The sequence below is a fragment of the Leuresthes tenuis genome, unplaced genomic scaffold (genome assembly GCF_036924035.1).
Source record: "Leuresthes tenuis unplaced genomic scaffold, fLeuTen1.0.hap1 SCAF_16, whole genome shotgun sequence".
Taxonomy (NCBI): Eukaryota; Metazoa; Chordata; class Actinopteri; order Atheriniformes; family Atherinopsidae; genus Leuresthes; species Leuresthes tenuis.
In genome coordinates, this window is record NW_027325370.1 from 5214482 (window position 1) to 5229134 (window position 14653).

The 14653-nt window shown below is 38.6% G+C and overlaps 1 protein-coding gene and 2 long non-coding RNA genes across 4 annotated transcripts; all 3 read right to left on the bottom strand.

Moving 5' to 3' along the window:
- Positions 1 to 826: 826 nt before the first annotated feature.
- On the bottom strand, positions 827 to 2740 carry LOC140272268 (uncharacterized). The gene is made up of 2 exons (XR_011907905.1): positions 2591 to 2740; positions 827 to 1617 (listed from the first exon to the last, which is right to left on the bottom strand). It is a non-coding gene; the product is annotated as an uncharacterized lncRNA (long non-coding RNA).
- Positions 2741 to 3884: 1144 nt separating this feature from the next.
- On the bottom strand, positions 3885 to 5808 carry LOC140271300 (deoxynucleoside triphosphate triphosphohydrolase SAMHD1-like). The gene is made up of 6 exons (XM_072366458.1): positions 5700 to 5808; positions 5433 to 5541; positions 5258 to 5349; positions 5017 to 5132; positions 4042 to 4160; positions 3885 to 3944 (listed from the first exon to the last, which is right to left on the bottom strand). The coding sequence occupies exons 2-6, from the start codon at positions 5487 to 5489 to the stop codon at positions 3885 to 3887; spliced, it is 444 nt and encodes a 147-aa protein (XP_072222559.1). The 5' UTR covers positions 5490 to 5541; positions 5700 to 5808.
- A 717-nt stretch (positions 5809 to 6525) lies between these two features.
- Positions 6526 to 10634, bottom strand: LOC140272265 (uncharacterized). Of its 2 annotated transcripts, XR_011907901.1 has the most exons (5): positions 10595 to 10631; positions 10488 to 10518; positions 9750 to 9910; positions 9520 to 9635; positions 6526 to 6578 (listed from the first exon to the last, which is right to left on the bottom strand). It is a non-coding gene; the product is annotated as an uncharacterized lncRNA (long non-coding RNA). The 2 variants fall into 2 exon arrangements; XR_011907902.1 differs by lacking the exon at positions 10488 to 10518 and having other exon boundaries at positions 10595 to 10634.
- Positions 10635 to 14653: the final 4019 nt, after the last annotated feature.

Below are 14653 nucleotides of genomic sequence, written 5' to 3' on the forward strand. Positions count from 1 at the left end.
TGGTCATCCATGACTCTCTGGCTCTATCTGTTCTGCTTGCACACTCACAAGCTAAGTTAACAAGTGAGTTGAAGTAGAATGAAACCTGATTTTGTGTGATGGGGGATCATCACATAGCAGTCACACAGTATATCCTCACTGGTATGGGGGAAGAACCACCTGACAGACTGACAATCCAGATATAACAGATGGCCCACGTTGTCATGTATCTGCCTTGTGATGTTCATGATAATCCCAAGACTGTCCATAGGTACTAAATGGTAAACTGCATGTTTTGTACATGACTTGAGTTTTTCTGTCTCTAAAAATGCAGCTGTTCTCCAAATTACACCTGCACACACTTTCTGTATTTCCCTGCTCATATTGGAGAAATATACACAGTTTTTAATTCATGCTTCTGCTTTTTCATGTTGCCCCAGACTGATTATATGATGTTTACTTCAGGGCTCTGTGAGGGTCAGGCTATCTGCTCCAGGGCTCCTCTGTGCATGTTATGTGTAGCTGTCCTGCTGCAGAATGAATGACAGCAGTACCATCTGCACCTGAAGGGGCTGCATGACTGATAAGAATTGAAACTTTAGAAGATAGTACATTTATTTTATCGCTTTTCCCTAATATGAACGATGGAATTATTACGTTGTTTCCTAGAATTGATAAAATGAAAAAAATTCATTCTAAATAAATAAATCAAACAGAAAGTAGAGCAACAAGGGCGTAATATTGAAATTGGCATGCGAATGATCTGAGATAATTTCATAAAAACAGTATTTATGCTGAATTACAATTTACCCTTAAGCAAAGTTTAACTCCACAAAGATGCAAAATAGAGAGAATAAGAACTTTATTTAAAATAGACACCTTATAATATGTTTACAAACCATCTAAACAGGAACACACTCCTGTTAACCTTTGCTAGGCTCCCATTAACAGACCCACTATGTACGAGAATATAATGAATGTTCACACAATCAACACAACACACCATCTCTGTCTTTACCACAACCAGCTTTAAGCAAGTTTGAGTTATTTACTGTGACAACATGAAAATTTATATATTTATAGTTTAATTGTAGTACCAATAAATGATCTATTCTAAATGATTAAGAATGTATTTTATATTGATTCAACGTGATAAAATGCAGAATATTCTAAACCAAACCACCAAAATAAATGATTCTACCAGTAACCAGATGGACAAACCTAACCCCCTTTACTAACTAACTTAATTAGCATTGAAATAATGATAAGAAAAAAAAATCCACTCAATATTCATAACAGCTAAACACACGATTAATAATATCAGTAAATGACAGACTTATACTGTGGTTTACAGCTTCCACAGTCAGCGGTCTTTTAGTTTGCAGGTTTCATTTACTTCTCGAGAAAGAAACATGGAAGCATAACCCGAGTTAACCCTAAATACATATGCAGAGTACATAGAACACATTCTGAATATGAAACAATTAATTTGTTACACAATCACGTCATTTCTTTCTGGACATTCATGGTGTTGGTCACTATAGTCTGCTAAAGCTTTTCATTAGATTTCACCACAGAGCAGCTGATTGTTTCCTTTCCTTTTAATCCTCAGCCATTTTCTTTGTGTTACACATTGTGCTGAAATAAAGACAGAAAAAACAAATGCATGAGTAGAAGCAAAATGTGTCCAATGAGAGGTATGCATTATTTTTATTTTCAGCAGGAAAAGACTCCACTGTAGCTGATAACATTTGCTTCGTTTTGATCATTTTGTGTTTTTGAACTGTTGGATTGCAAAAAAAAAAACCTCTGTTAGAAGATACCACCAAGGACTGAAAGTTAATAAGTGGATGAATCAGTGATCCTCGTTTTATTTTTATTTTTTAATCAGATATGAAATGTGAAACTGCTCTGTGTCTGTTCTTCTTACCATATTGCTTCTAAGTCACTCAGTGGGTTTACATGAGGTAATTATCCTCGGATATATGGCGGTGAATGAATCGAATCACTGGCACAAAGCATGTCATACCCCGGTACGATACCATTTCAACTATCGCTAATAGAGCCACTTCCGGTTGACGTCTTCTCCACAACCAACAACAACAACAAACTCAGGCATTCAGAAAGATGGCAAAGGAAGAGCAAGATGAAGCTGCGTCCCTCTACATCTGTGATGAGCTGGTTATGACACAAACGTGATGCACAACGGCGCATTCTCCATCTCATTGTTTATTTTGTTTCTTACAGCGGCGACAACAACAGTAATATCGTCTCCTTCGACTTCCGCGTGACGATCGCGGGAAAAAATCTTGAGCATGCGCAGAACGCTCGATCCGATCCACTGTCGTCTCCGTGCACGTTCAGTGGGCATTTGGATCGAGTTATCTTGGGTCTTAATTCAATCGCAAGTAACCCGATCCGATTCGATTTCCTGTCAGATTAAGGTGTCTACATGAACTGAATAACTCAATATTATTGTAATTTAGCCATTGATCCGATCTGATGGCTTGCATGTAACCGCACTGACTAAAGCATTTCAATTGCGTCTAAGCTCCAGCCTGAGTATAAAGAACTTCTGTACTATATTTAACAACTTAAGCCCAAATATTACCTCAAAGTCATTATTTTTGCACCAGTCTTCAAACGTTGTTTGAGCTTCTTTCCACTCTTCAGTGTCATCTTCCCTCTTTTTCCAGTAGACCCTGATGATCTTCTCAGAAAAGCGTTCTGGGAGGAGCCTTGACACCTGACAAAAATGATGACAACATGAATCTGTGAACTGTAATCTTGCCAAAGATTGTTACACAAAGAAAAACACACGAGTGACAAACGGCAAACACTGTTTTCTGTATTTGTCACCTGGTTCTCATTGATGGGTTTTGCTATTTTAGGGTCACTCTTTGTGTAGAAATAGACGCTTTTGATGGGATCCTTGTCTTTCATCCCATAGTCAAAAGTGGCAACCTAAAAGAGAAGTGTGGGAGAGAAACCTGTGTTTACATTTACAAATGAATAATGCCTCTGGTAAACAAACATCTTTCCCATCACATGCTAAATATAGCAGAAAGAAGCAGTGATCAAGATTCAAGCACGTGGAAGTTGAATTGTTGAGAAAAGAATTTACTAAATCACATCATTTTGCTGGATTTTCTTTTATGAATTTAAAGATTTTAAGATCAGTGTTGTACATCCAATAAGAAAGAAAACTCACACAAACTTCAAAGTCTTGCTGTGTCTGACCCGGAATGGCCATTGCCAAACTTTTAAGTGTTTCCTAAAAGATGGAACAGTTAGTTTACTGCTTTTATTGTTATTTTTGTTTTATTATCTTCACTCTCTTCTTATTCTTACCTCTGGTATTTCTTCTTCATTTTGCCCTCCTGGTGGATCTTGTTTCTTCTGTGTTTTATTCATTAAAAAAAGACATTATCTTCAGTTCAAATGTTTACAACTTTAATGATTGTACTAAACAACTTCCACTTTCCCCAGTAATGACCAAATTAAATATATGGACTGAGTCCCGACCCTACATTCTGCACTTCATTTTCATACCGAAGAAATCCTTGAAACCAATTTTGAGATGTGATATTTTGGCATTCCTGCCATTCCCTCGTGGTGAAGCTCCATTTTTTAGCTTAATAGCATAAATGCCTAAGTTATATTTGAATGCCTTAGACTTAGGCAATTATGTATAATTACTCTAATGATTTGCTTTTACATGTGTGGTGAAACTCAAACATGTGTCTCAGTTTTTAGGTCATTGATTGTATGCGCTTGTGATTCAGTCCAAATGTGCAAATACAACATATGTTGGGACGTGGGATTGGGATATTGGATTGGCTTGTAAAATTAAAAGAATTAAGTATAGTGCATCGTTCTTAATAAGCCACAAAAAGTCCAGTATGTCAAGTTTTAGGATCTGAATTGAAGAAGAACTTCTGGGTCATGTCTTTGAGTGTCAGTCTCTAAATCTTTCAAAGTCTTCATATACACTAAAAGAATAAGTAGCAAAAGCAATTGGTATCCCCATTTAAAAAAGTTGATCTTGAATGTTTGACACACCTTGGCCTCACCCAGACACTTGTACAAGTCTCGAGAGATGATCCTCTTCAGAATATTGCTCGCTGGCATCAGTTCATCTTGATGCAGGTCTGGGTGGAGTATTTTTTCAAACACTTGATCTTCAAAGCAAACAGAAATACAATGAAAGACAAGTTAGTAAACAAAAGAACAGGTCAACATTTCTTCAGTGGTATTAATATAAGTGTATAATAACTATTAATATATTGCAGAACAGTTTACTCGTAACTTGTTCAGGTAGGTGTAAGTATAAAAACAACAACTGGAGAACAAATATCACAGCCCAACCCATGAAAGCACATGGCTTCCAAGCACAAGCGTAGTTCTGCTTGAACACACTTTCACTTTCTCATCCAGCTGACAAAACAAGTTTAAATGTTTCAGCAACAGCTTATTAGCCTGAAACTTCACTTACGAGAGAAACAAGCGAGAACAGGGCAATTCTTTGGGGTTTCAGCACGAAATTCATGTTAAGTCTTGCAAGCTGAAAGTCTAACAGGGCTCAACTCAATGATTCTAATGCAATTCAATAGTGCAAACAGAGAAACACTTCAACACTACTGTTTCTTCATTACACAGACACAGAAGTGTTGAAACCTTGGTCTGTTTGCACTATTAAAACTGTATCAAAACCAGTGCAAATGAATATCAATGACCAATCTGTTTACAAGGTCTGCCAGATACAAGGTCTTTATCACCTACTTGGTTGAGAGGGCCAAGGATCAGAAAAGTACTGCTTTGATTCAAGTTGTCCAGTTCATGGCTCAACTCTTGTCCGGCTCTGTCTAAACTCACTCTATTTGATTCCCCTTTGAATGTCCAGCTTGCTCCGTTATGTTCCAGAGGTCAAGCCTCTCTCTTGATCTCCTGCTGCTTATACCTGCTGTGATACTTACCAAAAACTTGTAAATAATCAATTCTCGGTTCAATTCGTCTTTGAATTTGGCATCCACTGACCTGTCAGCTTGGTGTAGGCCTCCATGTCATTTTTGGCTTTTGAGAGAGTGAACATCTCCCCGTTTGATCCACTGATCTTGATGTATGGATCAGCTTTTAAGAAAGCATCCTTGATCCTGGATAGAAATCAACAGCTTTTTAAAAAACATTCAGGAACATATATATACAAATATATATATATATATATATAGTATATATATATAGTACGTATAGTACCAACATGGGAAGACTAGGTACTCACATAATCTGTATATTCATGTTTACTTTGTGCTGGTAGGCTCTTTTATGGAGACGATTCCTGGTTTGGAACATGTCGTACAGATTGTCCACCTCCTGTGAAGATTGTTGCCTTTGATTAAGTAACACCCACTCAGATAAACCTCTTATTTTTTAGCTTAAAAAGCAGGGGTCAACACCTTGTCTCTGCAGCAGATGTGTTTCCGCCCATCCACTTCACACACCCTCACAAACATGAAGTACCGCAGGTGGTCAAAGTTGTTCTGGATGCCAAGGTGGTGACAGTCCCTGAGAAAAGACAGAGGGAGCAAATGCATCAATAAAAATAAAACCTTCACTCAAAAGTCTTCAAAGGGTGATATTGTACTTGTTCTGGGAAAGTAATACACACAGTTGAAGTTCCTCGCTCTACATCAGTAACTGTTTTAGTTTTAAGCAAACTCCACCTGGCAAAGTAGTCAAATTTGTCCACATCGATCCCATTAAGCTTGTTTGCCACAATCTCATAGAGGAAGGACTTGCCCTGTTGTCGACCTTCGTATGGCCACTGTGGAGATGACAGTATTGAGCATTAGACTTTAGACATCTGCAGCAAAAATCAAAGTGATTGATTTCAGAATACTCTTACAGATTTATCTTTTGTAGAAACTGGTGCATCATTTTCCAGAGTGCTCAAAGGCTTTCCTAGAATCAGCTCCTTGATGAAGACCAGGTCTTCTTCCACTTTGAACCCGTATGTTTTCATCTCTGACTCCAAACCATTGGCTTCCACCATGTAATCAAACATGCGTAGAGAAGCATGCTCATGCTGCAGGATACACATGTTCATCAGTATATTTATAAGAGAACTTGAATAGTCACAACTTGTGACAGCATCCTGATATTCAGACATTCAGTGCTGCTTTAAAGGTAAAGTTCCGTTTTTTTAAACCTGGACATATTTCTAGCTGTATATATACGTGTTAATTTACTCATTGATAGCATTTTGGTGTCACTCTGAGTCGTTTGGACGCTATTTAGATCAATCGAGAGCCGCTTATATATCTTCATATATTATGATGGGAGTGAACGGGGCAAGGCCAATGCAGCCTCTAAATAAGGCATGAAACTCCTACATTTCACTGGTGAAATTCAGTGAATGAGGAGGAAAGTGCAGAGCCATACGCAAAGCAATGTTAAGGCCATCTTTTATGAAAGAACACAAATGAGTTTTTAGGGGATTAATAATAGCTGGAGTGGCACTTTATCTCTTACCTTCCATTTATCCTCTGGGAGTGCTTCTGGGATAAACATCGTATCATATAGATGAGAAAAGGGTCCATGTCCTAAATATGGAGAAATGGGAAATATTTCTGTTTGAGGATTTATAAATGTGCAAGGGATTGAAATAAATGAAGATAAAAATATTGTCATTCATCATTTATGTAGCAAACTCAAGTGTGGAATTTAATAAGATTTTAAATGACTGCAACATTCTTTTGTGGGGATGGTCAGTGTGGAAATACCAGATGGGGGATTTCTACATCAAAGAAGAGAAATTTACAACAATCTTTGCCCACAAAAGCATTTTGGGGGAGTTTTCTCAGCCCCTCTTTCCACAGACCTGTGCCATAAATTTAGATAAATGCATTTATAGCTTAGTACTAACTAAGCTGAACAAACAACGGACCCTCTCAGGAGAGTATTGGGGAAAACCAGAACAGGACCCTTCCGACCCTATATGGTTCAAAGTAAACAATGGTGACAGAGAGACAGCCGCTACATGGACCTCTCAAAAGTATCTCACCCATAATCACTTTTTAGCTGAATCTTGAAACTGTATTAAATATGCTTTATATCTTTGTACACGTTCTTTCATGTTCTCAGTGATATCACAAGCTGCATTTTAATACCTTTTTCATGATCGCACATAGAACGATACGGAGGATATTGTTTTGGAAAACTTGCATATGTGACATTTATATGAAATAATGCAACTATTAACCAATGTGCCAGCTGTTTCTTATTGTATTCTGTGTTTAACACAAATAACATTGGTTGGTTCGTTATTCATATGTCATAACTTTACAGATGTCCATCTGAATTTTGAGATCCATAACCATCTTGTTATGTTGTTTTTGCTGTCTTTATATCCTAAGTTTATGCTATATCTTTACAAGTTATGGTGTTTTAGAATCCTCTGAACAAATATTTATGAGATGGCGGAATGCAGGAGTCGAATTCTTCTTGCAGGTCGCCTTACAAAATACGCCCAGGCAGACGTCACAACAGTTTCAGGCATACCATTGGCTGAAAGTGTAGCGTAGGCTACGTCATGCCCCGCCTCCGCGAATCAAACTCCGGAAACCGCGAGGAAAAGTGAGTTATCGCATAGGTTCTTGAACAGGATATGGACGGAATATTGTAAGAAAATTGCAGAGGCGTGGATGAAGCCGGAGCGGCCATCTCAGCGGGCTGGGCCGGAGCGGCGATGTCGGGAGACGGAGCGGGGGAGGCAAATGGGGAGAGGAGAATCTCGCGGAGAGCGTACGACTCCTCGTCCAAATCCGCGCCGAACACTTCCACCAAAGCCTCATGGTGGATTGTTCTCACTCCCTCCCAGACCGCCTGGAGTGCGGGGTTCCCCGGACCGCGTCCCCAGCGGAACACCTGCAGGACCTGGCCTGACAGCGACCACCACTCGAACATGTCGCCGCCCTCGGCAAAGCATTTCTGCAGGGCGGCGAGTCGGTGCTGTAGCTGCGCCAGAACTGCTGGGTCCATTTCTGACAGAATCCTTCTGTCACGATCGCTGGGAAGGTAGGACCCAGATGCAGCTCTTTCGTTCACAAAAACAAGGTTTATTCCACACAAAAACAGGGAGCACAGCAGGAACAAAAAGCACGGCCGAGACGGATTCAAAAATACTTCATGTTAACAAAACCAAGGCTATGAAAGAAATAAGACAAGACTATGATTAACGTCGATTACAAGACTATGAATAAAACAGAACTATGACATAACAAGACTATGGCTATGAATACAATGAACAAGGCTATGAGGCATGAAACCAGACTTATATAGTGAGGATTCTGCAGTGACTGAAAGTAAACCAGGAAGCTAAATACTGTGAGGGGAGTGATCAGTGACATGAGGTGCAGCTGAGAACAATTAACCAGGTGACTTGAGTGAACTGAACGTGACAGGGGAAAAATATGACAAGAACATAACATGATTAAACAAACTGTGACATAACACACACTGATAGGGCAGACTGTGACACCTCACATGTTTTTGATCATCAAAAGGAGCCAGCGTTCAGTTTGTCAACCGTTTTGTCAATCTTTGGTGAATTTAAGTTCACCTCATCGGAGTTGGTCAGCAACCAAAACCATCTCGACCCTTGGACAGTTTTATCATTATTTGCGTGAATTCCGACATACCCCGTCTTCAAGCTATCAGAAAGAAGCCAGGAAAGCGACCGGTCCAGTCTCTGAAAGTCAACCACAACGAAGGCCGCGAGACGCGGAACCGAGAGAGACCCAGTGGGACCCGCTGGCGATTACCTGTGGTTCGGAGCTGACCTAACCGTAAGATTTGCCCTGTTCTTACATTCAGACGGTATGCGGTGGGTGTCGAGAGAATTTGCTGTTAAAATGATAAATTAACCCAAGCTGTTAGTCTTTGAATTCAAATAGTAACAAACCTAGACTATTTGAATTATTCCGGTATCCATCCATCCCCTCCCCTTAGTTCTTTTCAATTCACTAAGTGTTTCTTATATAATCATCCATATTCAAGGCATTTCTCCTGTTGTCTTAAGGTTAATGTCTTTGGTCATGTCATTTTAATAAATGGTTCATACATATATAAAATCAACCGGCTTTTGTGTATGTGTTCTTTACGTACGTGTGAGTCCAACAAAACGAGAATTCACGAGTAGCGACTGTATGAGACTGGAATTTATTAGTTATTAATTAATCATTGATTATTAATTTAACATACCAGAATCGTAAGATTCTGTCTTTTTCCTTCAACTGAAGGTGGTGCCCTAAAACGAGGTTAAATAAGGCTTATTCAGATAGTGAGAACTTTCGGATAAATCTTTATATCTTATCACATCACGCTACGTGTGTCCGCTATAAATATATATTGTTGGTGCCTTGTGTGCCGGCGATATATAATTTGGTTACATTTACTTGACACTGAAAAGGGAGAAAAGCAGGGTACTTTGTAAATTCTCTTGCAAGCTGAATCACTGCAGTGGAAATGATGTGTTACACTCACCCAGGTCGTGGCAAAGACCTGCAATCTGCACACAGAGGAAGTCACGATCATCGATTTCAAGTTCTGGCTGCCTTGATCTCAGAGATTTTACGAGTTCTCCTGCTAAGTACCCCACCCTGTATTATGAGATACAACACACATGCGCACACTGTTTACTTTAGTTTTACTGATTTCATTTGGTGCTTTTATATTTATCTTTACGTTTTTATTATGATGGCATAAGAACGCACCCAACTGAGTGTTCAAAGCGGTTGTGGGATGCTCCAGGGTAAACGTGATAGCACCCCCCAAGCTGCTTGAGGTTTCGCAGTCTTTGGAACTGAGGTGTGTCGATAATTTTGACCAGAAGTGGATGTAACTCAATGTGGCCATGGATGGAGTCATTAAACACCTGGCAGCAGAAGGTAAAACAACAAGACACAGTACATGTACAGTACAGTACAGTAGAGTACACACAGAAAAATTATTTTGAATAATTTTGAAACATGAAACAAACTCAGCTGAACAGACTGATAGTAAACTTTAGTAATGATGTGTGATGAGGAAGTAATCTATGAATGTACAAGGGAATGCAGAGCTATAAATGGCTCTGGGTGAGGACTAAAATCTGGTCTTTCTTCATTCATTTGACAGTAATTGTTTAGTAAACACAGCTCCCTGTGGCTCTTTGGGCTACGTTTCTTATTCAGTGCTGCAGTTAATTTTCTTTTCCTTTAGCATCCCATTTCTGTTTTCAAGTAGTCAAGCAATCATGTACAATAAATATTAGTAGGCATTAACAGTTCAGTTTTGTGATTTTGTAGCATTAACTGATCCTGGCTTCTTTCTTTCTGTTTGTCTGTTGATTGTTTTAACTTTCCCCTTTTCAAAGCTACAGAGATACAAAGTTCATTTCCCCTTTTCAAAGCTACAGAGATACAAAGTTCATTTCCCCTTTTCAAAGCTACAGAGATACAAAGTTAAATCACCTTTCCTGGGTTGCGGTCATTTCTGGGTGTGCTAAAGAAAAAAAAAAAGCAGAAAAGAGAATTTAGAAATGAATCAAATGGCAAATGAAACATAATTCAACCACAACACTCACTCAGTTGCCATCTTCTTTTGGTCGGCACCAGTTTCTGAAGAAAAGAGGAAATAAGACACATTAGGGCCTGTAAAACATAATCATTACTAAAAGCTGTTATGTGAAGAGTTTGTTTTCTAAAGTAGTTCTCTTTTTTCAAATTTTCCTTTTTTCAAAGTAATATTTTAAGTTAAAAGTAATGGCTTTCCATAGAATATTAATCAAAATGATTGATTTTCTTCTTTTTTTAAAATTACTTCACTCAAATCACAAACGCAATCTAATAAATCAGAAGACTAACCTCAAATATACTTTTTTTTTTAATGGAATATATATTGCCATACTTAAACTCCTTTATATTTAAGGGACTTACAGGTTTCCTTCACTCTGCAATCCTTGTTGTTCTCTGGCAGCGGCTGCAGTATTGTCTTTAGTCTGTTGAAGTTGTCGAAACGTAAATAAGTTTCACATGGAAATAATAAATGTTGATCTGACATGTTTTAGTTTAATAATTCAGGACTGTCAGACAAATATTATTACCTTGTCTAATGCAGGTGATGAAGTCAGACTGGTGCAGAACAACACCAGCATTTTATAGTGTGGCCACACCTATTAGAACTGGTCAGCCTTGTCTCTATTATTGCTCATCACCTACTTTGATGACATTAACATAGTCCGACTGAAGTAATGTACAAAGGGAGTGTAGATCTATTAATGTTCAAACAAAACACCTTCACAGTATGTTTAAAAAAAAAAAAAGAAAATAAATAATCATGACTTCTATTAGAACAAATAACATGCATCAATGAATTTGTCTTTATTCTGATGATTTATTTTTCAGTGCTGAAGAGCTAATTTAACGATCTCCACTGATTTTCAATGTTGCAAAAATGAAGGGAGACTACTCGGTCCATCAACTTCCTGTTTCATGTTGAAGGACTTTTATTTAATAGGAGTCTATTGTTTGTCAAGCTCAGGTCCGCCTGTATTCACAGCTTATGCAAACACCTCTGCCTGTGCTATGGATCACGGAAGTGATCCACACACATGATATGTGTGTTGTTTCTGGGTGTCTTTTCGTAATGGCTGCAATCCAGCTTGTTCATTTGTTTGGAGAGTGATGACAAGCTGATAAACAGCTGGTGGTTGTACCTGTATGATATTACAATCAGACTCAGTGAGACACTGATAAATGCAAAGTGTAATAAGTGATGATCTCTATCACTAACAACAGCTATTTCCTAATACATGGAGACATTACACCAAACCAGGAAGATCATTTTATATGATTATATAAGATTTTAAGTATATTTATTCATAATCACAGTGGCAGAGCGCTCAGAGACGTATAAGACTGAAACTAACTTTGTTGTTATGGTTTGATGACATTTCCATTCCTTTCTGCCTCTGCAAAGCATTTAACAAAGCTCCAGCTTTGCTTCTCTGACAGCCACATCCACTTTTTTTAAGGCGTTGATAAATCCTACCCATTATTAATTCATTTGATGACCTTGATACATTTTTTGATGAAGTTAAGAGTTGCTTTGTCAGTTCATAAGTAAACCCTAAACTGCAGACACTTCATTGTCCAAAATGAAGGGTCCACTGCAGTCTCTGATGTCCGTTGCAGAAAAAGCACTTATCTATTAACTGAGTACTGAAATGACTTAATCTGAAGTACTTCATACTACAGAAATGGATGAAAAACTAGTCTTTTTTTCATTATGAGTTCAACATTGCACGATAACAGACATGAACTGAAAATATTCTTGCATGAGGACCAATGAGTCCAGAGCATCTAAATGTTAAAAAACAACTGTTTCAAAAGTAGAATAAAAACTAATTGCTTTGTAATTATTTAACACAGTGTAAGTTGTAAAGTTATGAGGAATAAAAGGAATATAGTAGAAGAACTACGTAAAATCCAAGTGTGACAAGTCCTGACTGATTTGGTTCCAGTACAGATGACATTTGGCTGTCCAACCAGCTTTACAGGAAGCTCATTAAAAGATATTTATGGTAATGTGAACAGGGTGGCTCTGTTTGTTGTTAAAGAGGAACTCCGGTATTTTTAAACCTTGTTACGGCCTCATAAAATTAAAATAATACATAGGCTCAATGAGACCGTAACATATTAGGACGCCACACAAGGTTTGCAAAAAGGACAAGATTTATTAAAAAGTTGCCACTGAAAAGGAAAAGGGGAAAAAAAAGTTAATGGTTAACCCATAAAGTTATGAACCAAAAAGAGAACAAAAGGAACAAAACGGGAAACACAGGGCCAGCCACGCAGTGGGCCGTCGCACCCTGCACTTTCCCCACTTACTGAAAAAAAACCAAATGTAACCTGAAACAAAAACTAACAGGACTACCGGCAGTCTCCAACTCAAACTAACATAAACTAAAATAAGAAAAAAAAACTCTGCCATCTAAGACAGATGAATAATAAGGGTTGACTATTAAATCAAAAGAAAGCAAACCATCAATGTGGCTGCTGCCCCCAGAGTGAGAGACCGCAGCCTTCCTCCTCTCCCTCTTTATCCTCGACCTGATTACCAATTGCCTACTGGCCTGTGGAGGACTACAAAGAGGAAGGAGAGGGCGGGGAGATCAGCACACCAAAACACTCCAGGTGTGCCATTACCTGGCCACACATAACAATCTAGACCTTATTTCTGGCATGAAATACGTTCATCTACTCACCGAGAACAGTTTGGTGAAAGTCGGCCTCCTTCGGAAGATATTTAGATAACTCGCGATCTAAATATCGCGATCTAATGAGCTGTGCTGCAGCGGCGGGCGGCGATGACGTCATCCCAGTAGACGAGTGTGTAGAAAGCCCTCTATAAGCCCCCCGATAGCCGCCAATAACAACTACACAGCAGCTATGAACTGACAGTGCTATAGTACACGTTCATTCATTCATTATTCTTCAAGTATTGGTGAAATAAAGACAGATAATGCCTTATTTAGAGGCTGCATCGTCTAAGCCCCGTTCACTCCGTTATATGGATCTCCAGTTATCTAAATATCTTCCGAAGGACGCTGACTTTCACCAAACTGTTCTCTGTGAGTAGATGAATGTATTTCATGACCGAAATAAGGTCTAGGTTTAAAAATAACAGAGTTCTCCTTTAATACATGCATTCAACAATCTGCTCTTTAAAACACTTGTAGGACAAAAACTGGACCCACCTCGTCCGTTTATGAACACAAACAGTGCCAACTAACACATGCTCAACAATCTTATTGAACAAGTTCTTCATCTTGTTTGTTACAAATCTTAAAATCAGCAAACCGACTTTTATGCTGTGCATGTTCATGGTCTTGGCCAATGACATCAAATGGCCATAAGATGGCACCATTTCTCACCATTGCTTGAGATAAGGTCACTGATCCAATATTCTGCCAAACTATGTGAGTTTGATTCTTCTTCTGATGTCACTCTTGTGCTGAAAGTCGATGGTCATTTCTTCTCCACGTTGTGGAATCTTTAGACCTGGACATTTTCATACTGAAAAGGTAACACTTTTCTTGAATTACAACACACACAAACTTACAAATCTACATACAAATACATCCTGCTTTCCATTACTGTATTCTAATTTACTTTAAACTCATAACAGTGCACAGCATCCAGCATGACAGGATTGCAAAGTAAAGCTAGTTGTGTTTTTAAATGTGTACAATTTCTTGCAAATATATCCACATTTTGTTTAACCTTCGCAGACTTTCAACAGATGGCTTCAACTCAAGCTCTGTTGTGTTTAACCACTTGTAGACTTCTTGTGCATGCGCTTAATTCATGGACTTGTAGCCACAGCAGGAGTGCAATTAGGGATTTCACTACTCTAATGCCACTGTTCCCGAACTGCCCGAGCCCCAGTAAGCACCCTTTTACAAGTTAAGTCTGCCTTCCTTTGTTCGCTCATCAGTACTTTTATCCACACGTGAGGGAACACAAAGAAAAGTCTCTTGGTCTGCAAGGCTTAACCGTTAACTCTTTCCACTGGGTTTGCATTACAGGAGATATTTGGAATACTTCAACATCTTTAAAGTCCTCGCTTATTAAAC